This window comes from Pempheris klunzingeri, chromosome 3 (assembly GCF_042242105.1).
Source record: "Pempheris klunzingeri isolate RE-2024b chromosome 3, fPemKlu1.hap1, whole genome shotgun sequence".
Lineage (NCBI taxonomy): Eukaryota > Metazoa > Chordata > Actinopteri > Acropomatiformes > Pempheridae > Pempheris > Pempheris klunzingeri.
Window position 1 is genome coordinate 1,598,874 of NC_092014.1, and position 26,084 is coordinate 1,624,957.

The following is a 26,084-nucleotide window of genomic DNA, read 5'->3' on the forward strand; positions in this document are numbered from 1 at the left end:
ACACACACTATAGACCTCCACTACACACTGACACACTGACTAACTAACACACACACACACTATAGACCTCCACTACACACTAACACACTGACTAACTAGCACACACACTATAGACCTCCACTACACACTAACACACTGACTAACTAGCACACACACACACTATAGACCTCCACTACACACTGACACACTGACTAACTAGCACACACACACTATAGACCTCCACTACACACTGACACACTGACTAACTAACACACACACACTATAGACCTCCACTACACACTGACACACTGACTAACTAGCACACACACACTATAGACCTCCACTACACACTGACACACTGACTAACTAACACACACACACTATAGACCTCCACTAACACACTGACACACTGACTAACTAGCACACACACACACACTATAGACCTCCACTACACACTGACACACTGACTAACTAGCACACACACACACACTATAGACCTCCACTACACACTGACACACTGACTAACTAACACACACACACTATAGACCTCCACTAACACACTGACACACTGACTAACTAACACACACACACACACTATAGACCTCCACTACACACTGACACACTGACTAACTAGCACACACACACACACTATAGACCTCCACTACACACTGACACACTGACTAACTAACACACACACACACACTATAGACCTCCACTACACACTGACACACTGACTAACTAACACACACACACACACTATAGACCTCCACTAACACACTGACACACTGACTAACTAACACACACACACACACTATAGACCTCCACTACACACTGACACACTGACTAACTAACACACACACACACACTATAGACCTCCACTACACACTGACACACTGACTAACTAGCACACACACACACACTATAGACCTCCACTACACACTGACACACTGACTAACTAACACACACACACACTATAGACCTCCACTACACACTAACACACTGACTAACTAGCACACACACACACTATAGACCTCCACTAACACACTAACACACTGACTAACTAACACACACACACTATAGACCTCCACTACACACTGACACACTGACTAACTAACACACACACACTATAGACCTCCACTAACACACTGACACACTGACTAACTAACACACACACACACACTATAGACCTCCACTACACACTGACACACTGACTAACTAGCACACACACACTATAGACCTCCACTACACACTAACACACTGACTAACTAGCACACACACACACTATAGACCTCCACTACACACTGACACACTGACTAACTAGCACACACACACACTATAGACCTCCACTACACACTGACACACTGACTAACTAACACACACACACTATAGACCTCCACTACACACTAACACACTGACTAACTAACACACACACACTATAGACCTCCACTACACACTGACACACTGACTAACTAGCACACACACACTATAGACCTCCACTACACACTAACACACTGACTAACTAGCACACACACACACTATAGACCTCCACTACACACTGACACACTGACTAACTAGCACACACACACACTATAGACCTCCACTACACACTGACACACTGACTAACTAGCACACACACACTATAGACCTCCACTACACACTGACACACTGACTAACTAGCACACACACACACTATAGACCTCCACTAACTTTTATTGACACTATACACTGAGTGTCTGGAGGTCAGAGGTCAACAGACCGTCATTGTGAGCTAACAGCTAAAGCTAACGTCGTGGTGTTGAGTCTTTATAACTGGTGTCTGTTCGCCCCCCCAGCGTTACGTAACCTGCCTTTAAATGTGAGGGTTTGCTGCCGGTCTCTGTTTTTAATCGCTGACCGTCGGCGGCTTTCAGACTTTCAGACAAAACGAAGCAACTTGCGGACGTCACACTGAACTTCACAGACCAAACCAAAGAATCAGTTAATAAAATATGTGTTCGTCGGTTGGTGTTTGTAATTTTAACCATTTATCCAACACTTGTTTTTGACTTCTCTGCTCATTTAGGTTGATTCTGATTTATTTTATTTATATATAAATGTTAAGGTGAGAGAGAAACTGCATTTGGATTCTTCTGTTTGTCTTCATGCAGGAAAATCGACAATAAAACCCCTGATTTTAGCCTCACTGCTGCCTCCAATGTCCTCAAATGTCCGTTTTAAAGTTCGTACTTGTGTTCGGAGGTCCCACTAGAACAGGTTTACACGGGTGGCGCTTGCAGCTCAGCACCGGTGAGACGGTGTCGGCAGCATACCGCCTCAACAACAGGGAAGCGAACAGGAAGTTGGAGGACGCCTGGAGTTCCAGGAGGCCCCAAAGTTCGTCGGCGTACGCCTGGTTAGGACGCTGTCCGTCAAACTCCAGCTTGAAGAAGTGAAGGCCGAAGTGACATCAAGGGTCTCGCTTATCCGTCGCCTGGCCGGTACGACCCGGGGAGCCTCCGCCAAGGTACTACGGCTCTCCACACAAGCCCTGGTCTCCTCCGCAGCCGAAGACTGTTGATGCTGTTGATCACTGACAGCCCTGCGGATTATAACTGGCTGCCTGAAGCCCACCCCCGTTTTCCACCTACCAGTCCCAGCAGGAATCACACCGGCCGGTGTGATTCCTGCTGGGACTGGTAGGTGGAAAAATCAACTACGCAGAAACGGGGCCTGTCGGACAGCGCGGTGCGCAGACCGCTGACCACGTTATCGCCACCTGTCCCCTGGACAGACCGCCATCGGAGGAGGACCTCTTCCGAGCGGGACCTGCGACGATCAGCGGGACCAGCAGGATCTCCAGGAAAAAAAACAATGGCGGACAGCGAGGTGGAGTCAGGAGGGCAGTGGAGGTGGAGGCCTGGAGGAGGTCACATGACCAACAGATGCCCTTATGACGTCATAACGGGAGAGAGGGGGGGGGGCGGTCTGTCCTCAGAGTCTGAGGGTCTGTCGGTCTGTTTATTATTAAAATGTGCATTTTGCGTAATAGAAAGTCTTTAATCTGCTGTTTCTGGACGTGAACACAGCTTCAGTTCAACCTCACAGGTGAAGATGTTTCTCTGCTCTGATATCCAGGACTGTCTACTGTATAATTAAAAAACTACTTCGACTTGGCAAAGAAAAACTTCCTTTACAAGCGGAGTAAAGTGAATCCTGGAGTACGTTTGGGACAAAGGCAGCGTGATTAAACCGAGGCAGATTACATCTGTGCGCCTGTGATTTGCAGCAGCGTTCTGGACTACAGTTACACACCTGTCTGCTGATAACGGGGCTCGGTTTACCTGCCGGGACGATATCGGCCCCATCAGACAGCTGCCAGACTGGTAATGAAGAGACCTGACGAGCCCGGCCGGACCACCTGACCGCGCTGGGACAGGTGAGTCCCACCGGCTGGTCTGCAGGTGACACTTTTATCTGAATGTTTACTTCACTTCTCTTTTATTTATGGAAGAAAACCTCATTCTGTGTTTTTTAATGTATTAAAGCCAGTGGTGGAGGGTACTTTTACTTCAGTACTGTACCACTTTAAGGTACTTATACTACGTAGTCAGGTGGTTCTGCAGCATCATAACAAGACGACAAGCAGCTACGACGAACAATAAAACTTTTATTGGTAAAACTCTCTCAGTGAACAAACAAGAAAGAACTGCCATGTTAGAGAAGTGACTCCTTGTGTTCATTATCTATAAAGAAAAATTAAAAAAATGACTTTACATGAGCAAAACAGAGCTAGAATATCTTAAAGGAGCAGTGCGTCATTTTGGGAACTCTTTTTGTGAGCTGTGAAGTATGTCGTTAGCGTAGCTTAGCACAAAGACTGGGAGCGGGGGGAAACTGCTAGCCTGAAGTGAACAATCCACCCGCTTCACAGCTCCATCTTCTCATCTGAAAATCATTTCCCTGTTTGTTTAAAACTTTTATTTATTGGTTCCAACCTTTTGAGAAACAAAGCGAAACCTCTGCACTTAAAAAGGCACAAATCACGAGCCAAAGGACGTCAGGCGCCTTCAGCTGGGGGTTGATTCATTTAGAAATATTTAATGAGTCAGATCGAACAATAACTTTCCTCCCTAAAGAGACATGTAGCGCATTAAAATGTACTCTTAAAGTGCTATGTAATTTGGTATTAAAGGAATAGTTCAACATTTTGGAAGATGCATGTATTAGCTTTCTTATGACCGACACCACTCGTGTCAGAAGTCAGGAAGAAATTAGCATAGCTTAGCATAAAGACTGGAAGCAGGTCCACTAAAAGAGCTTGTTTGATCCACTGACAGGCTCAGAGTGTTATTCTAAGTGTGTGACAGCATCATGGAAAGGATCCCTACAGAGAGAGACCTGGAAGATCCTTTTGGTTTAACCACAAACAGCACACACACCAGACTACATTCACTAAAACAGGGATTTTACCTCATAGGACATTGCGCTTGCCGGACTTCCCCTGCCTCAATCAGTTTTGTTATAGTGTGTTACACAAATATTGGGTTGGATCTAAACCAACCATTTAAAACACCAAAATCACACAACACAAACAAACTAACTGACGGAGGCAGCAGCTCCTGTGTTCTGTGAGCTAAAATCCCTGTTTTAGTGAATGTAGTCTGGTGTGTGTGCTGTTTGTGGTTAAACCAAAAGGATCTTCCAGGTCTCTCTCTGTAGGGATCCTTTCCATGATGCTGTCACACACTTAGAATAACACTCTGAGCCTGTCAGTGGATCAAACAGGCTCTTTTAGTGGACCTACTGTGATCGACTGCACCAAGGAATCATACTGCATTTAGACACCAAAACATGGAGAACAAGGTGGACCAACCTTTAAAAACACCAGACTTCTCCTTTAACACTCAACACTCACATTTCACACTCACTGTTGGAAAGATGACAAATTAGCCAAAAAATGTTGAACTACCCCTTTAAAGACACAAAAACACGGTTCGATCCAAAAGCAAAACACAAATCTGACAGACTATGAACAACATATACATCTAATTATAATTACAGCCCAGGCAGTTTAATTTCACAAGAACATATTTGTAGAAGAAAATGTTCGTCAGTCTGATTCAGAGACTTCGGCTCGGCTCGGCTCGGCTCGGCTCGGCTCGGCAGGTGTGCCGTTTGTGTCCGTCAGGTGGGAGCTCGGAGGTTCTGGGCGGCCTGCAGTCGCCGTCGTCGTCTCTCCATCGCCTGCTGCTTCTTCAGCTCGATCTCTGCGGCCGAACATTTACCCACAACTGCAGAGGAGACAGAGAGCTGTTGACTTCGCTCCATCTGACGCCGACCGAACGTCAAGTGAAACAAAGAAAAGACGACTGTGTTGGAGCGAGTACATCAGGCACAGCGTAGTTTGGTCAGAAGTCGGCCGCCTTCACCATCTAAGATACAGTTGGTCTCCTCGTGTAGCTGTTGTTGCTACGACCAGCGATGTTTTGGTGCATTATGGGAATATTTGGGAAGAACAGCTCATCAGTCGTGTCAGTTTCCACATTAACTGTTAAAAAGGCAAAAACCACCTAAAATGAGAGCCTTACTCACAGACACTGAACAATTAATCCCCCCTCGCTGGACTATTTATTTATTTATGTGCAACAGACTACACTACCTCAGAACTACCTATGTAACCATGTCAGGTAAAACACATTTCTGTGTGTATATTATGATTAGTGCCTTTTACTGCCTGTTTATAATGTGAAGTTTCTCCATCTTATGCACCTTGTTTGTGATTACTGACTCTAAAGGGACGTGCACAAGAATTCCAATGTACCTGTTTTTAAACTTGTACAAATGGCAATAAACTATTCTATTCTATTCTGATTATCCCCCCCCCCCCCCCCCCCCCCCCGATCGATCGGTCTATAAAACATTAGAGAACAGTGGAGAAATGTTCATCACAGTATCCCAGAGCACAAAGTGACGTCACCAGGTGTCCGACAAATCTTCCAAAATTCATTACGATCCATAATCAAGAAAAACAGCTAAATATTTACATTTTCTGCTTGAAAAAATGACTTCAACAATCAGTTAATTATCAAACTGGCGGCTGATTCTGATTGATTAAACCACAAATTGTTGCATCTCTAGTTTCCATCAATCTTTTCTCATGTGATGCGTAAAAATAGCCATAAAAATACATTGAAGAAACCACAAAATGCACCAAAAGCAACTTGAACAGATAAAAACTAACTAATCTAACCTTGACTAAGTGGCTTGTAAACATTCGTGCTGGGGCGGCCGCCGGGCTTCGGTGACGGTTGAAACAACAGGAGCCACGCTGGAGCTTCGATGTTCGCTCAGACTGCTGCTTCGTCTTTTAGCATCATTTCAAGGCGGACGCTATCTGAACCCGGGTGTCAGTCGTCGATAACGCAACATACACCGACCGGTGTGTGTTGGAAAGAACATATTCTGTGTTTAATGGACCATACCTTCATATTTTTTGTACCAAACCTACAAAAGTGGTTTTGGTGCCTAAACCTAACCAAGCTGCACCTGAAAACTGATAATAATGGAAGAAAACTGAGTAATGAAATTAGATTAACAACAAAAATCAATTGGAGAAATTCACTGTTGGTTTCACAAAGAGATCCGTTTCTACACTTTTCCTTCACCTCGATGGGAAAACGACATGAGGTTAAAGACGTGAACCGTGGTGATGCATTAAACTGTGGGAGTATCATCGGTTTCCTTTGTGAAGGATGGTCTAGTGTTCTCACTGCTTTAGGAGATACATCGGGGGTATTTAGGGTATTTATTTGGGGTGGCTAAGCAGCGCCGTATGTGGTAATACCACTTTTTTCTGGTAAATAATGTAATTCATCCTGATTTTAGTGCTCTATCAATAATCTGTATTGTGGACGGTTAAGAGTTGCGGTAAAGTTCTGATCCCAATTACATCATGGAGGCTTTTAATGAAAGTCAACTGAATTAAATAGCTTACAGCTTAAAGATGAGACAGTTTTAATAGACAGGCCAACACCAGCCTTTTCCTGTTCTTCCCATGACGTTAAACTTTACTGGGGGCTTTCGTTTTAACTCTTCGAGGCGACGCCGGCTCTCCTACACACTAATATTTGCCTCACGTCGGCGTTACAGTCGGCAACCACGTAAATCGAACACCGAACACCGACAGTGTTTGTAAAAAAACGGGAATATTAGGTAAATAAATCTAAACCAGTTGTGTGTGGACGTGCTCTTACCTGCGCTGGTCGCTGTGGAAACCGGCCCGTTTGGCGTCCTGAAGGTGAACTGGTGTTTGCGGGTGTTTCCCGGCGCCGCTGACTGCACACACGTCCGACTGTCCAGGGGTCCTGAGGTGTTTTTCGCTTGTGTGTATCTGAAAGAATCCGTCACGGCGTTCATCCGGCTGCCTGCCGCGCAGGGACCGGATGTCGGCGTTTGTCTTTGGGGAAAAGGCTTCTGGTTGGCGGGCCGCTGGGTGCCGTTGTCGCCGGTCCGGTTGGTCGGCTGCAGAGCCGCTCTCTGGGTCGAGGTCTGACCCACAGGAGGAGCCTGTTTGGTGGAAGCGCTCTGGATCTGGTTCTCCAGGTCTTCACACAGCTCACACAGCAGGTCGTCGTCAGCGGGGTCGTCCCAAACCGGGTCTGACGAGAAGAACGAGCTCAGGTCCTCGTCCAGGAGGTCGGACGCAGCGGGCGCCTCGGCGTGCGATGGAAGCACTTCAGATCTGTGCGGAAAGCTTCGAGCAGCAGAAGCAGTCGTGTTGGATTTGGTGCTCGAGCTTCCAGCAGAGCTCCTTTGATGAAATTGTGGTTTTGGTGGATCCGACTTCACCGCGTTTGATGTTTGCCAGGAACGCTGAGATCCTGTCTCCACTAAAGCACCTTTACAGGATGAAAACCTCGTCCGCTGAGCGTCTTTTTCCGCTGTGTTTGAGCTGCAACCAGGATTAGAGTCCAGCTTGAAAGTCGTTCTTTGTCTCACGTGTTCGGCTTTAGAAGCAGCTGACTGTCCACTGACGGGAACATTTACTGGACTTTGATATTTTGCGTCGCTCGTTGGTTTCTGGGTTGAACAGCACTTTGGAGCGGTGAAGTTCTGTGGGTTCTGTGTCATCTCCAGCATTAAAGAGTCATTTAGCAAGTCATCGCTTTCCCAGTCGTCCTCAAACTCGTCATTTGCTGAAGCTGCTTTAGGGTTCGTCGTGGAAACGCCAGAAAAGGGACCCAGTGAGGACGCAGGCGGTTTCCCAGGAGCCTCTTTGGAAGACACGCCGGAAGCAGGTTTGACTTGAGACACCTGACTTAAAGTCCCGCTCACATGTTGGGTTGGTCCGTCAAACAGAAGATCCAAATCGTTGTCCATGTGGACCTGAACATCCATCCCAGCTGCTGCCGCTGCCGCCCTCACAGCCGGTCGACGGTTCCCAGGAGGTGAAGGTGAAGCGTCGCTGCGGTCGCCATCAAAGATGTCCTCTGACAGGAGCTCCTGGTGCTGAAGTTCCTCCACCTCTTCTTCATCCTGACCAAACATGTTGCAGTCGAACTGTTTGGCCAATTTAAGCAAGTCGTCCACTCCGTTAGGCCTGCGACAAAACAACACCATCAGCGTCCTGAGATGAAACAGAGACACACAGCAAACCTCCTTGTATGGTAACTTCTGTATTTTTAAACTTCGGCCCCATTTTTACACATTCGTACGTCTGAATGACGAGTAGGTACAAAATGATTATGAAGGGATCCAGTAGATCGCCTCAGCCGACACGTTATGATCGGTTAGTTTGTGTTATTGTGACTCTGGTGTTTTAAAGGGTACAACACAATAATACACACAACTGACCGATTGAGGCAACAGGTAAAATTATCTTCTTATTTTACTACAAACAGCCATTATGTCGCTCTTTTCAAAACCACCAGACTCCATTGATAAAAGCAGTAATTTTACCTTAGGGAGCACAGGACTTTAGGTGACACTAAGTACTGTAAATAATAAAAAAAAAACAATCTACTAATCAATCCAGGAAGTTCAAGTTCAAGTTTCTTTATTGTCGTTATGCAGGCATAACGAAATTTTGTAAGTGTGTAAGTGTAGACCATCAACCCCACAAAGTAAAATCCCTGTTTTAGTGAATGTAGTCTGGTGTGTGTGCAGAGAGGGATATAATGGCTGTTTGTGGTTAAACCAAAAGGATCTTCCAGGTCAAGTCAGAGGCAAAAACAAGCACACAAAAGATAAAGCTACCGGCTGAGGCGATCGACCGGACCAGTTCCAAAAACCTTTTGTACGTACAAGTCATCGAGACCAGAATATGTAAGTTATCCACCAACTGAGCCCGTAGACCACAGCTGAGAGACGTGAAGAGAAAAGAGATCTGAGCAGATGCTTGCTGGTTCTCCTGAACCCACCTCGGGGATTTCTTCTTGGGTTTCACAACTTGAACGTCCGGGGTGCAGGGAATGTTGGCGCTGTCTCCGATCCACTGCTGCAAGGTCGGCTCAGACACCTTCGGTCTGCCATGCTTGGTGGAGACAAGTAACGACACCATAAGGACCCCAGTAAACGCTGTTTATCGGTTAATGGGTTTCTGTAACGGCAGCAGACGTGGTACTGACCTTCGGAGCTATCCTGCTGACGATCTCAGAGATGTTCACAACTCCAGGAGGCTGCTTCTTCCCTCTTTTACCTGGAGAGGAAAGATGTCAGATAAAAGCAGCTGGAAACATCATTTGGCATCTTGGCTTCCCATAAGATCACAGGAATTAATTAGTGATCGTCATTATTGTGGACCGGCTTTTCTCTTGATGTGCTAAATGGTTAAGTCGACTTCACGTGACAGTCAGGAGGCTGAGGTTTACCGAGTCTGCTGGGCGACGGGGAGGTGGCGTCCCAGATGATGTCCTGCAGAAGGTCGGAGTCGTTGTGGGGCGACTCTCCACTGAAACAACCGGCCGCTCTGGATCTCGGGATCCTGGTCGGGGTCTTAAATTCTGGAGGAGAAGAAACACAAAGCACTGATTCAGAAACAGACTGACAAACTACATTTAGTGCTCATTTACTTGAGTTTATTAGATCATGTGGAAAAATAATATACACACTTTAGACTACTTATGTATTGTTTTGACAATTCACCATACATATGATCCACTTTTTTTTTTAAATTATAGTTAAATTGAAGTGAATCCAGGACTTCCACTGCCATCTGAGCTTTGTTTTGGTTGATGACACTAGAAAAAAGATTTAAATTTTACGGTCCTAACTGCAGTGTGCTGACTTTATTGTATGCCGAATTACAGACTAAAAAGTCTAGTTTGCAAAAACATATTTTGTCACATCTCGTGATGTAAATTATCCCGTGGGTGTAGGAGAAATTATAAAATTGCATGGAATTTAAATGCAGTTTGGCGAACACCTGTCTGCACACAGCAGAGCGGGACGTTTTCAGGGCAGGAAAACTGTGGGGAAGAACTTCTTAGACTTTTAATAAAAGTAAAGCAGCAGGAATCCGGTCTCTGACCTGCCTGCCTGCTCTCCTCCGCCGCTGTCTGAGTCCGCCTGAAGCTTCTCCTCAGTCGGTTCGGTTTGGCCGCGGCCGCCGCCTGTTGCTGCTGCAGCGGGGGGCCTGTCAGACCGGACGGGGGGCCAAACTCCCTCCGGATCTGGTTCATGGTGGCCGGCGGACACCGGCCGACCTGTTGACGGTGTACCGGGCCGCTGACGGACGCCGATTTATACTTTGTTATTTCCAGATGAATGTTGTTTGTAAAGCCGCCTGGGCCCAGCGGAGAGTTTGAACGTCCCCGCATCTTGTCGTTCCGCAGAGATTCCTTGCCGAGGGCGCGTTCATGTGGTCTGTTTCGAGCGCAAACAAAGCTGCGCAGAAGCTGCGCAACGAAGCTGCGCATAAAAAAGTTAAATAAGGAGATCAAGACCCTCTCTCCATCCTTCACCTCCTCTCTCTCCATCACTCCTCCATCACTCCTTCTCCTCCATCACTCCCCACACCCTCTCCTCCATCACTCCTCTCCATCACCTCCTCTCCTCCATCACTCCCTCTCCTCCTCACCCCCCTCTCCTCCATCACACCCTCTCCTCCTCCCACCCTCCTCCTCCACACTCCCCTCCTCCATCACCCCCTCTCCTCCATCACTCCCTCTCCTCCTCCCACCCTCTCCTCCATCACTCCCGCTCTCCTCCATCACCCCCTCTCCTCCATCACTCCCTCCTCCCACACTCCCTCCTCCTCACCCCCTCCCTCCATCCCACCCTCTCCTCCATCACCCCCTCTCCTCCATCACTCCCCTCCCTCTATCACTCCCTCTCCTCCATCACTCCCTCTCCTCCCCCACCCTCTCCTCCATCACTCCCTCTCTTCCATCACTCCCTCCTCCTCACCCCCTCTCCTCCATCACTCCCTCTCTTCCATCACTCCCTCTCCTCCTCTCACCCTCTCCTCCATCACTACCCTCTCCTCCATCACTCCCTCTTCCATCACTCCCTCTCCTCCTCCCACCCTCTCCTCCATCACTCCCTCTCCTCCTCCCACCTCTCCTCCATCACTCCCTCTCCCACTCCTCCCTCTCTTCCATCACTCCCTCTCCTCCTCCCCCCTCTCCTCCATCACTCCCTCCTCCATCACTCCCTCTCTCCATCACTCCCTCTCCTCCTCCCACCCCTCTCTTCCATCACTCTCCCTCTCTCCTCCCACCCTCTCCTCCATCACTCCCTCTCTTCCATCACTCCCTCTCCTCCTCCCACCCTCTCCTCCATCACACCCCTCTCCTCCTCACCCTCTCCTCCATCACTCCCCTCTCCTCCATCACTCCCTCTCTTCCATCACTCCCTCTCCTCCCACCCTCTCCTCCATCACTCCCTCTCCTCCTCCCACCCTCTCTTCCATCACTCCCTCTCCTCCTCACCCCCTCTCCTCCATCACTCCCTCTCTTCCATCACTCCCTCTCCTCCCACCCTCTCCTCCAATCACTCCCTCTCCTCCATCACTCCCTCTCTTCCATCACTCCCTCTCCTCCTCCCACCCTCTCCTCCATCACTCCTCTCCTCATCACCCCTCTCCTCCTCACCCCCTCTCCTCCATCACTCCCTCTCTCCCATCACTCCCTCTCCTCCTCACCCCCTCTCCTCCATCACTCCCTCTCCTCCTCCCACCCTCTCCTCCATCACTCCCTCTCCTCCTCACCCCCTCTCCTCCATCACTCCCTCTCCTCCTCACCCCCTCTCCTCCATCACTCCCTCTCTTCCATCACTCCCTCTCCTCCTCCCACCCTCTCCTCCATCACTCCCTCTCCTCCATCACCCCCTCTTCCTCCTCACCCGCTCTCCTCCATCACTCCCCTCTCCTCCATCACTCCTCTCCTCCTCACCCCCTCTCCTCCATCACTCCCTCTCCTCCATCACTCCTCTCTCCTCCCTCACCCCCTCTCTCCATCACTCCCTCTCCTCCATCACTCCCTCTCCTCCTCCACCCTCTCCTCCATCACTCCCTCTCCTCCTCACCCCTCTCCTCCATCACTCCCTCTCTTCCATCACTCCCTCTCCTCCATCACTCCCTCTCCCTCCATCACTCCCTCTCTTCCATCAACTCCCTCTCCTCCTCCCACCCTCTCCTCCATCACTCCCTCTTCCTCCATCACTCCCTCTCTTCCATCACTCCCTCTCCTCCTCCCACCCTCTCCTCCATCACTCCTCTCCTCCATCACTCCCTCTCTTCCATCACTCCCTCTCCTCCTCCCACCCCTCTCCTCCATCACTCCCTCTCCTCCATCACTCCCTCTCCTCCATCACTCCCTCTCCTCCTCACCCCCTCTCCTCCATCACTCCCTCTCCTCCTCACCCCCTCTCCTCCATCACTCCCTCTCCTCCTCCCACCCTCTCCTCCATCCACTCCCTCTCTTCCATCACTCCCTCTCCTCCTCACCCCCTCTCCTCCATCACTCCCTCTCTTCCATCACTCCCTCTCCTCCACCCGTCTATATATTTCAGAATGCTCTGGCAGGTTGTTTTCTGCTCCCGACAAGAAGCAGATAATCAATCAATCAATCAATCAATCAATAATAATGACCTCACCTATAAGGATGTAGCTTTGCTCAGGACTCAGGACGCTTTGTGCTGCTGTGGTCCGATGACCTGATCAGCTGATCTTCACACGCCAAGTGGACACGTGTGTGTTCAGAGAGCAGCAGCAGGAGATGTTTGTGAAGCTGACAGCAGCAGCTCTCCTCCTCCTCCTCCTCCTCCTCCTCCTCCTGCTCCTCCTCCTCCTCCTCCTCCTCCTCCTCCTCCTCCTCCTCCTGCTCCTCCTCCTCCTCCTCCTCCAGCTCTTCCTCCTCCTCCTCCTCCTCCTCCCCAAAGGAAGGATTAATGCGTCCCATCCCGCTGGGCCGACAGCACACACACACTGTGATCTGAGTCCGTCTGTGACGAGCGTGTTTGAGGTCACACAACAGGAGGAGGAAGAGATTCAGGAGAAAGTAGGAGGCCGGACGTCCAAACCAACACTGTTTGATTGATTGTACACATTTATTTCTGGTCATTTGTTTTCCCAGTTCAGGAGAATTGATTTTGATTGGCTGTTGCTGTGAAACCGATCCCAACGTCATCATCGTCCGAACCTGACGACACAGTCGTGGTTCTGGTTCCTGGGGTACGTGGACGTGGACGGCCTGTGACGCCTCCCCGCTCCTCCCTCCGGCTTGTCGCTTGCGTCTCACTCTTCTGTTTTGCAGCCGTTAAGAGGGTGGAGCCGATGGTGTCCTGCCCGTCAGGGTGTGGCCTCCACAGAGGATAAAGGGGGGGGTTCACTCTCTGTCAGCGAGGCCTGCATCCACCAGCACAGATCCACCGCACACACTGCCGACACCACTGAGTCCTCCCCACCGTCCACACTCCCTCACAGTGTTATTATGTGGGATAAATAAAGCTTTGACATCCTTCTTGTTGTCGCCCCTGAGCCGGGTGCTAACAGGCCCTTTCCGCCTCGGTCGTTTTTAGTAGCTTGTACGTGCGAGCAGAGGAAATCCAATATTCAAGTGTCTTTTGCACGATGACGACATCCAGAAGAAGGAAGATCCAAACATCCAGAGGAGCGTGGCTGTTTTTACAAGCTCGCCAACGGTGGAATGAGGTGAAATCCGAGCGATTCATCACCGTCCCGTTGGGCCGACACGCCGACCCTCCGTCTGGCTCGCGGCCAAACACAGATATGCACCATATTTCATGGCCTAGCGAAGAAAAACCCCGCTGCTCTAAAGAAAACACAGAGGCTCGATGCACCGAGGAAGGAATCCACGGCAGAGCTGTCAGGAAGGAAAGAGGCAGCTCCCTGGTTTTTGCATTACAGTGGCAGAGAGCTAAATGGCCCTTTTCCCCCCAGTGGACATCGTCCGTCTTTGAAATGCGATCCGGGAGGCCGGTGGAGGCTCGTTAGAAAAGGTCTGAGCGCTTTCAGGCCGGCGGATCAGAGAGCAGTGTCAGATATTCTGCTCTGTAATCTCACCAATCGATCACTGTCTGCTTAGAAGTGCCACAAAGCCTCCGGGGTGCAGAATGCCGACACGAAACCCCGAGTTTACACGAAGGTCTGGACACCGAAGAACACAACTCTAAAACATTTACTCATTTAACGCAAAATTTGAGATTAAAGTTTAAATCTTTGATGGGACGGGGAGTCAGAGCAGCATGTTACTACATGAAGCTGATGATATTTATGTGCTTAAGTAGGATTTTGAATGCAGAACAGAGTATTTTCACACTGTTGTATTGGTATTGTACCTCTGTATGATAACCCTGTTGAAATATGTTGGTGTGTGAGTGACTGGTAGGTAGTAAAAGTGTTGGAACTGGTCCAGTAGATCACCTCAGCCAGCAGCCACCAAACGGGCTGCAATGGCTGCAACGTGATCCTTTGGGACAACTGCACCTGATCACAGTAGGTCCACTAAAAGAGCTTGTTTGATCCACTGACAGGCTCAGAGTGTTATTCTAAGTGTGTGACAGCATCATGGAAAGGATCCCTACAGAGAGAGACCTGGAAGATCCTTTTGGTTTAACCACAAACAGCACACACACCAGACTACATTCACTAAAACAGGGATTTTACCTTGAAGAACATGGGAGTTGCTGCTCTGCTGCTGCTGCTGTTTGTGTTATTGTGTATTACATAAGTACTGTATTGGATCCAAAATAACCCTTCAAAACACCAAAGTCACAAACAAACAACTGATTGGGGCAGCAGTAGACCAACAGCTCAAGTCACACACAGTTCTGTGTTCTGCAAAATCACTGTTTTTGTCAATGGAGTCTGGTGTGTTTGAAGAGAGCGATATAACGGCTGTTGTCCCAAAGGATCACGTTGCAGCCTGTTTGGTCGCCACTGGCTGGACCAGTTCCAACACTTTTACTACCTACCAGTCATTTAGATTCCAAAATATGTGAAAATAGGACCCAGGTTTAAAAATACTGAAGTTATCCTTTAATTAGTATCTCTGTGTTTCTTAAAGTGTTTCTGATGGACACCAAAGCTTTTCATTTGCTTTGTCTCGAGGTTTCAGACTGAAACCTCGTGCTGGCTGACGCACACATGGCGGGCAGCTGTCCAGTGAGATGGAACCATCCAGCAGAAAGCAAACTGGAAATCTAAAATAGTGGACGTGCAGTGGAGAACACGTGACTATGACGTGCTCTTCCACAGCTTTGTGTTTTAAGTAATTATTGATGGCGTTGAGACATTTTGGAGGGCTTAGATGCAAATGTTCAGTTTATTCCCAACCTGCTCATGTTTCCTGACCTCTTTCTAATGTTTGTCTCACCTGCACATGCTGTGGAAAGAGATGGATGCTGAAGAGCCTTGAACCAGAAGAACCCACACAGGTGACACAGACCCTTCAAATATTCTAGAAATGTCCCCTTACAGCTTTTATCCTTGAGTTTAACTCCAGAAGTCCCTCAGTGACAGATACTGAACTTCCTGGTGCAGTCATGTGACCCAGTGACCATTTCCAAAATGGCGGTCTGTCTGATGAACACCTGAGACACAAGCAGCTGATTTTAAACTGTTTTTGTTATTAAAAGGTGAGTTTCAGACACTTTAACATCTAATCTGATCCTGTCCTGGATTATATGAACCTGTCCTGACTGGACTTTAGGAAAAAGTTTATATTAAACAGCTTCTCCTGTATCCTCTCTAGTGTCCAGCAGGGGGCGACTCCACTGGCTCCAAACAGAAGTCTGATTGGATGGAAGTCAATGAGGAAATGAGGCAACTTCTCTCCTGGTTTATCAGCTCAGTGAACAGTTTCTGCTCTCAGTCTCTAGTTTACTGTCTTCTTCAGTTCATGTAGTAAGTTATGGTCCATTTAGAGGAAGATACACCAGGAAGAGAGGGGGAGGGGCTTTAGGGCGGGGCTACCTGCTCACTGACCAATCAGAGGAGGTCTTCGTGAAATGAACGTCACTTCTGGCTCCAAAAAAAACAAGATGGCGACGTCCGTAGAGCCAAATTCAAAGCCTCAAAACGGCGGTCCACAAACCAGCGGGTGACATCATGGTGGCTCCGCCCACTTCTTACATACAGGTGTTCAGAGGCCACGCCCCAATCACTGTCTGTTAAAGGCCACCTTTAGTGGCCAATAAACATACTGGCTTTTTAACCCTTTAACCTTCTCCTCAACCACATGGTAGAGCACATTTTGACTCACTATATCTTATTGAAAACATGTTTTACTTACGACATCTCAACCGTTTGGTAGAGGCCAATATTTAAAAAAATGTGGGGTCTGTTCATAAAAAAACATTGATTTTTGTAATTAGTGCCCCAAGGAAATAAAATATATAAAGATTACATTTTTTCATTGTTTTTTTCTTGGTGAGGAGGTTAAAGGGTTAAAACGATTTACTCACAACAATAAAGGCTTTTTATTAGCTGCCTCCTCGCTGTTATATTCCATTCACATTTTGATTCGTCAACTCGTCCCTCCGACGTGGTGCGTTTGAGGTGATCATGAGTGATGGGAATGATGGACAAAAGCACCAATCACCTAGAATAATCCCCTAAACGACGCCATAATCAGGACAGAGAGAACTCAGGCTCTGCGGTAGAAACCGATCCGTATTGTTTCACTTTTATGACGTCCAGCAGATCCTTCAGGTGCGTATAAACACGGCTACTTTCATTTATTGGCCTGTTACTGCTCTCTCGGGGCGTCCGTGGATGTTTTAAGTCGTGGTTTTGTGCAGCATCGCTCCATCTGGCAGCCTCCAACACTTTGGACGCAACAGCCAAATATCCTTTCTGTTCCTTTTCCTCGTGCCGGAGCTTCGTGGAGACGCAGCATTTTGCAGTTCTGCAGCTCCAGCTGTAAAGAAAACTCCCTCGTTCTGGAAGTCTTTGTACAATAAATGGCCGTTTTATTGGTTAACACTTCATTAGCTGGTGTTTTATATGTGACACAGTAGTGAAACAGCTCTTCCTACGAGGCCTCGTCTCATTAAGAACATCAACCAAACCCCCTTCGTTAAGCTGATTCACTCTGAGGAGCTGCTCTTTGTTTGTTTTTCTTTCTCTTGGACGGATTAGTTTGTTCAGCCTCCAAGAAACTGTCAGTTTGTTCCTGACGGGCGCGAAACATTGGTGAGAATTTAGCTGAAAATAAAGCCAAATCAGTGGAAACACTGGTCGTAGACTTCAAGTCGCTCATTTGCTTTGACTCCAGTGGAATTTTACAATAATGGAAAAAATATCTGCCTCTCTGTGGCATTTATACGTGCATAGCTTTCCTTAAATAGAGTTATTAAAAAGACAGTTCAAAGATATGGACAGGCCGGGACGCCTAATTCAAAACAGTCACAAGAAGACAAGGGTTGGGAGGGGAGGCCGGCGAGGGAGGGGGGGGGGAGTATTTTTAGCACATATGAAATAGAGAAAAGTGAAACTGGACCAGGTCTGGCTTTGAAAAACAGCTCACATGAAGCAAACTGAAGGGAGGCAGACATGACGTCACACATCCAGTGTCTCCCCCGCTTTGAGCTGAGTCTGCAGACGGGGATGGGCAACCTCCCCTCCATCACGGGCCGGGGGAGAATTCCCACCGACGCTCTCCCGCCGGGCTGCCAGAGCGGCGAAGGAGTCCAGAGTACACAGTTTACAGCTCTCTGCACTTCAGGTCTAATGTTCCACGAGCCTCCCCTCAGATTTCCACTTCAACACCCACTTTAATGCGTGCAAACGACTCCGGTTACTGTTTCATTACCGGCCTATAAACTCTACGATAAGTGGCTCCGTCACATCCATTTGAAAGCCGTCCAAGACGCCGGCCACATCGTGCCCGCTGCAGCGTTCAGCGTGCACGTGTTTGGGCTGGACTTAATGCTGCGTTTACTGCCACTGACTGGCCCGTCGTAATCTATGTCAGATGGCTTTTTGTTTTCGTGAGGAGTACAAAGGGGGAATCAGGGAGGACTCGGAGGCATGAACAGGCGTCCTGAAGGGGCCGAAAAGGAAAAGCAGGACTTCTTCCACACAAAGGTTTAAGTTTCACTGCTGGTCTAAAGTCAGAGGATGGGCAGGTTTTCAAGTTTATATGTTTAAAATGTGGATGTAATCATTTGTGTTTTTATATAAAACAAGTAAGAATAGAAATAAGAATAATAGCTTTGTTATCATGCAGCAGTTGTGCCTCCAGCTTTTTCACTGTGAATAATATAGAAATAACCTGTAGCCACAGATGACACTCATCTTCTGTAATTTAGCCACAGAGGTTAAAGGTTTATTGTGACGTCATTTCTTGGAGGATCTTCTTCTTCTTCATGTCCCTAAAATGTGTCCAACCTCAGCTAGAAGGTTCCAGAAGTCACTAAAGCAGAATGAGTGAGAAAAGACTTCAGACATGTTGTTCATCAGAGGAGACTAAAGAAAGACAGAGAACATGTTGATCCAGAACAACAGGAACACTATAGACCTCCACTACACACTGACACACTGACTAACTAACACACACACACTATAGACCTCCACTACACACTGACACACTGACTAACTAACACACACACTATAGACCTCCACTACACACTAACACACTGACTAACTAGCACACACACACACTATAGACCTCCACTACACACTGACACACTGACTAACTAACACACACACACTATAGACCTCCACTACACACTGACACACTGACTAACTAACACACACACACTATAGACCTCCACTACACACTGACACACTGACTAACTAACACACACACTATAGACCTCCACTACACACTAACACACTGACTAACTAACACACACACACTATAGACCTCCACTACACACTAACACACTGACTAACTAGCACACACACACACACTATAGACCTCCACTACACACTGACACACTGACTAACTAACACACACACTATAGACCTCCACTACACACTGACACACTGACTAACTAACACACACACACTATAGACCTCCACTACACACTAACACACTGACTAACTAGCACACACACACACACTATAGACCTCCACTACACACTGACACACTGACTAACTAGCACACACACACTATAGACCTCCACTACACACTGACACACTGACTAACTAGCACACACACACACACTATAGACCTCCACTACACACTGACACACTGACTAACTAGCACACACACACTATAGACCTCCACTACACACTGACACACTGACTGACTAACACACACACACTATAGACCTCCACTACACACTAACACACTGACTAACTAGCACACACACACACACTATAGACCTCCACTACACACTGACACACTGACTAACTAGCACACACACACTATAGACCTCCACTACACACTAACACACTGACTAACTAACACACACACACACTATAGACCTCCACTACACACTGACACACTGACTAACTAACACACACACACTATAGACCTCCACTACACACTGACACACTGACTAACTAACACACACACACTATAGACCTCCACTACACACTGACACACTGACTAACTAACACACACACACTATAGACCTCCACTACACACTAACACACTGACTAACTAGCACACACACACACACTATAGACCTCCACTACACACTGACACACTGACTAACTAGCACACACACACTATAGACCTCCACTACACACTGACACACTGACTAACTAACACACACACACTATAGACCTCCACTACACACTGACACACTGACTAACTAACACACACACACTATAGACCTCCACTACACACTAACACACTGACTAACTAGCACACACACACACACTATAGACCTCCACTACACACTGACACACTGACTAACTAACACACACACACTATAGACCTCCACTACACACTAACACACTGACTAACTAGCACACACACACACACTATAGACCTCCACTACACACTGACACACTGACTAACTAGCACACACACACTATAGACCTCCACTACACACTAACACACTGACTAACTAGCACACACACACACACTATAGACCTCCACTACACACTGACACACTGACTAACTAACACACACACACACTATAGACCTCCACTACACACTGACACACTGACTAACTAACACACACACACACTATAGACCTCCACTACACACTGACACACTGACTAACTAACACACACACACTATAGACCTCCACTACACACTGACACACTGACTAACTAGCACACACACACTATAGACCTCCACTACACACTGACACACTGACTAACTAACACACACACACTATAGACCTCCACTACACACTAACACACTGACTAACTAGCACACACACACACTATAGACCTCCACTACACACTAACACACTGACTAACTAACACACACACACGCTATAGACCTCCACTACACACTGACTAACTAACACACACACACTATAGACCTCCACTACACACTAACACACTGACTAACTAACACACACACACACTATAGACCTCCACTACACACTGACTAACTAACACACACACACACACACACACACACACACACACACTATAGACCTCCACTACACACTGACACACTGACTAACTAACACAGGGTTCATCCTGATGGGAAGATGAATATGTGAAGGTCAGAGTAATCCACTTGAACTTAAAGTACCATAAGAACCAAAGTGCTGAACCGACTCCCCGGTCCCTCCCCAGGGCTGGTTAGAGGCCGCGAACTGGTACCATCATGTCCTGAGCCGGTCTGTGACTCCCCCCTGAGGCCGGAGCGGTGAGATATCGAGTTTCACCAGAACCGGACCCGTCATTGTGGGCACAGAGGAGCCGAGCGGCTCCCTAATGGCTCGGAGATTAAACAGTACAAGACGCTAATCTGATGAAACGAAGGTGGGGGTTGGGGGGGGGGTGGGGTGGGGGGGGTGGGGTGGGGGGGTAGTGTCTGGGATTTCAGAGCCAAACACAATGAATCTTGAAAGCAGGATATTTTGTAAGTGCTAATTGCGCTGGCTGATGCATGTGAGCGTTTATCAAGCTTGTCTGTTTTCTCTCCAAATGTAAAACACCCGCAGGAATGCTTTCATTTGCAGCCTGTAGCTGCTGCAGGCCGAGCCGTCAGCCAAGACTCTTCATCCCTCCCAGGCCGATGTTGTGTATTCCCCCCACTCGTCCCCGCTCCAAAAGCAAGGACGAGGTTTGGGCTTTATGGACGAGCTTCACCGACACTACAGGCTGGAGTCAAGACAGTGGAACCGGTGCAGGGAAGCTTCTGTCGCAGAGAGAAGCTCTAAATCACTGGATCTGCCTGCTGCAACTCTTTTATAGACAAACTTGTGTGAAGGCCGAGGAGGAGGGAGGGGGAGGGAGGGGGAGGACGTGTGAGGCCACAGGGGGAAGTAAAAAGTTAATGGAGATGAACTCCTCGGACTCGGAGGAAAGATGAAGGGCTGTTTATCGAAGGGGTAATTTTAAATGAGCACAGTTTATCTGCATTTACAGCTTAGTTCGACGCAGTTGTGTCATTTAAAGGCACAGTCCGGTATTTTAGGGGACTTCCTTGTTCGCCAGTTTAACGTGGGTCCAGCTTGAGCTCAGTCTAACTCAGGGGGGTCAAACTCAACCAAAGCAGGGGCCAAAATTTAAAACACAGTCTAAGTTACGGGACAAACGGGTCTAACATTTACTGAAGAGTCTAAAAATGACTGTGTTTTATTCAGAAATCTGAATTTATTTAAACAGCCAAACTTTTTCCTCAATAAAATAAATCAAATTTAAAATAATTGTGATCTTTTATTTGTGCTTATCCTGATGTTTTGTCTCACAGTGCCGTCTTTAGGTCAAACTCACCTGCTGAAGTGTCTCTATCAAGGCGCTGACTGATGCATTGATCCGCTGATCGGTGTGCCGTGACTAGTGCTGCAGCTGTTGTGCAGTGCATTGTGGGATTTGTAGTATGAGCGGTGGGAGGGTTCTTTGTTGATAGTCACATGAAATTATCTCTTGAGTTTGACATAACTGGGACACTGAGGAGATCCTAAGGCTGAGATACAGTTATTTCAGCGCACCTTTGAACACCAGGGGGCGCTAAAAACGCAGCATTTTCATGGCTGGGTACTTTAGCTAGAAAAAAGCTGATTAAAAGGGTCTAAAAAGTTGGTAAATCCAGCGAGAAGGTGGCAAAGTTGGTCCCACACAGTTAAGACTGGTGCTCATCAGCTAATGAGACTTTTACTGGCCAACTAGACATTTAGAAAGCACTCAAATCACCATGACAGCACAGCTAACAGCATTATAGCTTGTAAATGTCGTAATGTGAGTGAAAAGCAACAACATGGTGTTAATGGTGGTTTCTGAGCTTTGGTGAGTAGAGGTGGGTTACTTTTAAACAATATTTCTCTAACAAATCTCATTAATTTCCTTCAGCTCTGCAGCAGGTTCTCTCTCATCTTAGTTTCCATCTTAGCCGCTGGGGCTAACTGCTGCTAGCTTAACCCTTTGATGCCTGAACCATGAAAAAATTGCCAGAAAATTCCAATTTCTTTGAAACTGGAGTGTTTATTGAACCTTCTGACAAATTACAAAAAAAAAAAAAATTAAGTTTAAAAAGTCTTAATTTGTTCATCTTAAACAAACAAAAACATATAAAACACAGATAAGATACAAAAAATATCACACTGATGATGTAGAAGTCTCAAAAACTCAAATCGAAAAGCGAAATCTGTGGATGTAAAAGATGTTTTCCAGCTGATATCTGAGCTCTGAGCCAGCGAGGCGCTTCTCTGGTTCTACCTGTGGTTTTTATTCAGTTTGGGAATCCCTCCGTCTCTAGAGAGCATCGGCTCAGCTCGACTCCACAGGGACTAGTTATCGTCTCTGTTGCTAGGGGCGTTGCTAAGGGTCGACGCTAAACTACATTTTTCACTACATGGGAGTCTATTGACGAGCCTGATCGCTGTCCAGGTATTAGTCAGAGTCGGCTACAGCACTGACAAAAGGTTTTTTATTTTTTTATTTTGAGGGCGCATATTTTAATCACATCTTTTATTTTGTTCCTTTGTATTTTGTCCGTCATTATTGGCTCAGCAGATCCAATCAGATCTGTTTGGTTTCCAAACAGGAACCAAGAATCAACCTCTGCTAGAAGCACTCAGGGTGGCGTCCCGCACCCCCTCTGGGCCCTCACGCTGTTTACATGAGCTCCTGTTTCTCCTCGCTCTGCCGCTCTGATGGATGGTCACACAGAGAGGAAGCACTCTGAAAACAGAGGAGCTCACCACCATGAAACCTCTCCCTCAACCACCGACCACCTCCGGCACGACTGCTGAGGTCGTTACGTTTAGGCACCCAAACTGCAGGGTTGGGTTTTAGGAGAAGACGAGTACGTTAAACACAAAATATCGTCTTTCCAGTGCAGACCCGTTAAACAGCATTATTGACTTCTGTCATCCAGGTGCAAATAGCATCTGCCTTAAAAATGTGATAAATTTCAATGGAGTTCTGAATGTGGGTCGGCGGTGGAATCAATAAAGCAGAAATTCTTAATCAGAAGCACGTTATTACTGCGCTCCGACATTATTTTTAGTCACTTTCCTTCTGCAGTTATGTTGTCGTCTACTTTCACTTTGACTGTTCTACATTTTCATGTTACGACAACATAAAATGAGGATAAAAACCAACTAGCTAGAGGTGTTTCCATCATAATAATGGTTTCTGTATATTGTAAATATGATATTAGTTTTGATTATAACACATAAATAGTAATAGTAAATATTTAAAGTGAAACTGCATTGGACTAAGGAACGGAAATGTTTGCAAAATGGCAAATAAAATAAAATTCAGGACAAAAAAAGCCATTTTACATTTAATATTCTAACAGTGGTGCAAAGTAATTGAGTGCACTACTGTTACTCCTCCTCCTCCTGATATTACACCTCCTTTAGTTGTTGGTTTACCTGTATTTCCAGGTGAACAGATGACGCCTGTCTCTCATAAACGAGGTTGACTTCCTGTCCACCAGGTCGATGTGTCCCACTGGGGTAAACCGACCCCCCTCTCCTCTCCTCCCCCACCACTTCCTCCCTCCAGGTAACCATGATCCTCCCCTCCCAGAGTTTCTGGATCCTCTGTCCGACACTGAATACCTTCCCCTTTTGCCCCGCACATGGGGGAACACATTTAATCCCTCCTGAAGCAAGCATTTAATTAAAGCCAATAAATTATCCAACTTTGTGTTCAGCCTGGATCCCTCAGATCTGCACGGCGAGCAGAGAGGGTTTCAGGAGGTGATGAGTTCACGGCGGCTGTTGTTTTTCAGCAGAGTATTGATGGTGCGGAGGGTCACGGGCCCAGACCTGGAGGAGGCAGATTAATGTCTCCTTGGAATTTGGGTCTGTTCAGGCTAACGCTCGCTGCTCGAGTCCAAATTAGGAGTCGGTTTGTTTAGATAAACCTCGTTACCTCTGCGAGCAGCCAGAAGGGGTCATCACGAGTCATCCGCAGGGCCGATTTATCACCATCTGTACATCTCTGCTGCATTCCCTCCTGCTGACAGAGCCCAGACTCACCGCTTCAAACAGCACGGACTCAAACACTGGACTATAAAACACCTTCACAGATCAACGGCACACTAACTGACTAACATGAAGCATCGGGGTTTTAAAAAGGTTCACACAAAGAGACAAAATAAGATGTAAAATTACTAAAAAAAAGGTTCAACAGCTGCAAAAAGTGCTAAAAAAAAAACACTAAACGACTAAAAAGAGACGGAAAATAGTAAAAAAGAAATTCAATACAGCTAAAAAACAAAAACTAAAGAGATGCAAAGAAACTGTAAAAAGATTTAAAAGAAATTTTAAAAAAGGTGTAAAACAATATAAAATGACTAAAATTAGACAAAAACAACTTAAAATATCTAAAAAGAGACGTAAATCAGTTAAAAAGACGTAAAACAACTAAAAGTTGTTCAACAACTAAACAGGTGTAAAAAAAACCTAAAAAGACGTAAAACAGCTAAAAATTGACATAAAACAAAAAGACGTAAAACAACTTCAGAGATGTAAAATAACAAAACTAAATAAAAACAGGCATAAAAGAAGTTAAAAAAAAGGTGTAAAACAATTGAAAAGATGTAAAATAACTACAATGAGACATAAAACAAGAAAAAAGATGTAAAATGAATAAAAAGAGACGTAAAAAGACGCAGGAACAGTCGTACAGCTGTGATCTATTCTTTTTGTATTGGTGTCTGTTGTTGATTTAAATCACATCTGATGTTCAGATAAACTGACGAGATTCACAGCAACATTATCAGATGACTTCACGTCTGAACTGACTTTGGTTAACAAATGTTATCGGCTGTTTTGCCTCGTTATCGTCACTGAAGCCGACTGTTCACTTTTTTAGATCGTGGAGACGCATCGAACACACGTTTCCCTTCGAACGTGTTTCAGCGGAGAGAGAAATAACTCTGGTTTTACTTTGATTGGAGGATTTAACCTCCACATGTCAAAGTGTCACAAACGACCTCGTCGTGAACAACAACACATCTGATCTGGGATCAGACGTCGGGAAGCTTCTCAGCTCTCAAATAGCAGCAAAAAGTGGCCTTAAAATAGCAGAAGTAAGAAGCTGAAGGGTGAGTTTGTCACCAACG

General features: G+C 46.8%; 1 protein-coding gene across 1 annotated transcript; it reads right to left on the minus strand.

The window, feature by feature from the left end:
- Nucleotides 1–5,027: 5,027 nt before the first annotated feature.
- etaa1a (ETAA1 activator of ATR kinase a) lies at nucleotides 5,028–10,660 on the minus strand. Its single transcript, XM_070827893.1, has 6 exons — nucleotides 10,487–10,660; nucleotides 9,828–9,959; nucleotides 9,585–9,655; nucleotides 9,378–9,490; nucleotides 7,212–8,557; nucleotides 5,028–5,249 (listed from the first exon to the last, which is right to left on the minus strand). Exons 1-6 carry the CDS (start codon nucleotides 10,635–10,637, stop codon nucleotides 5,143–5,145), a joined length of 1,920 nt encoding a protein of 639 aa, XP_070683994.1. The 5' UTR covers nucleotides 10,638–10,660; the 3' UTR covers nucleotides 5,028–5,142.
- Between the last annotated feature and the right edge of the window lie 15,424 nt (nucleotides 10,661–26,084).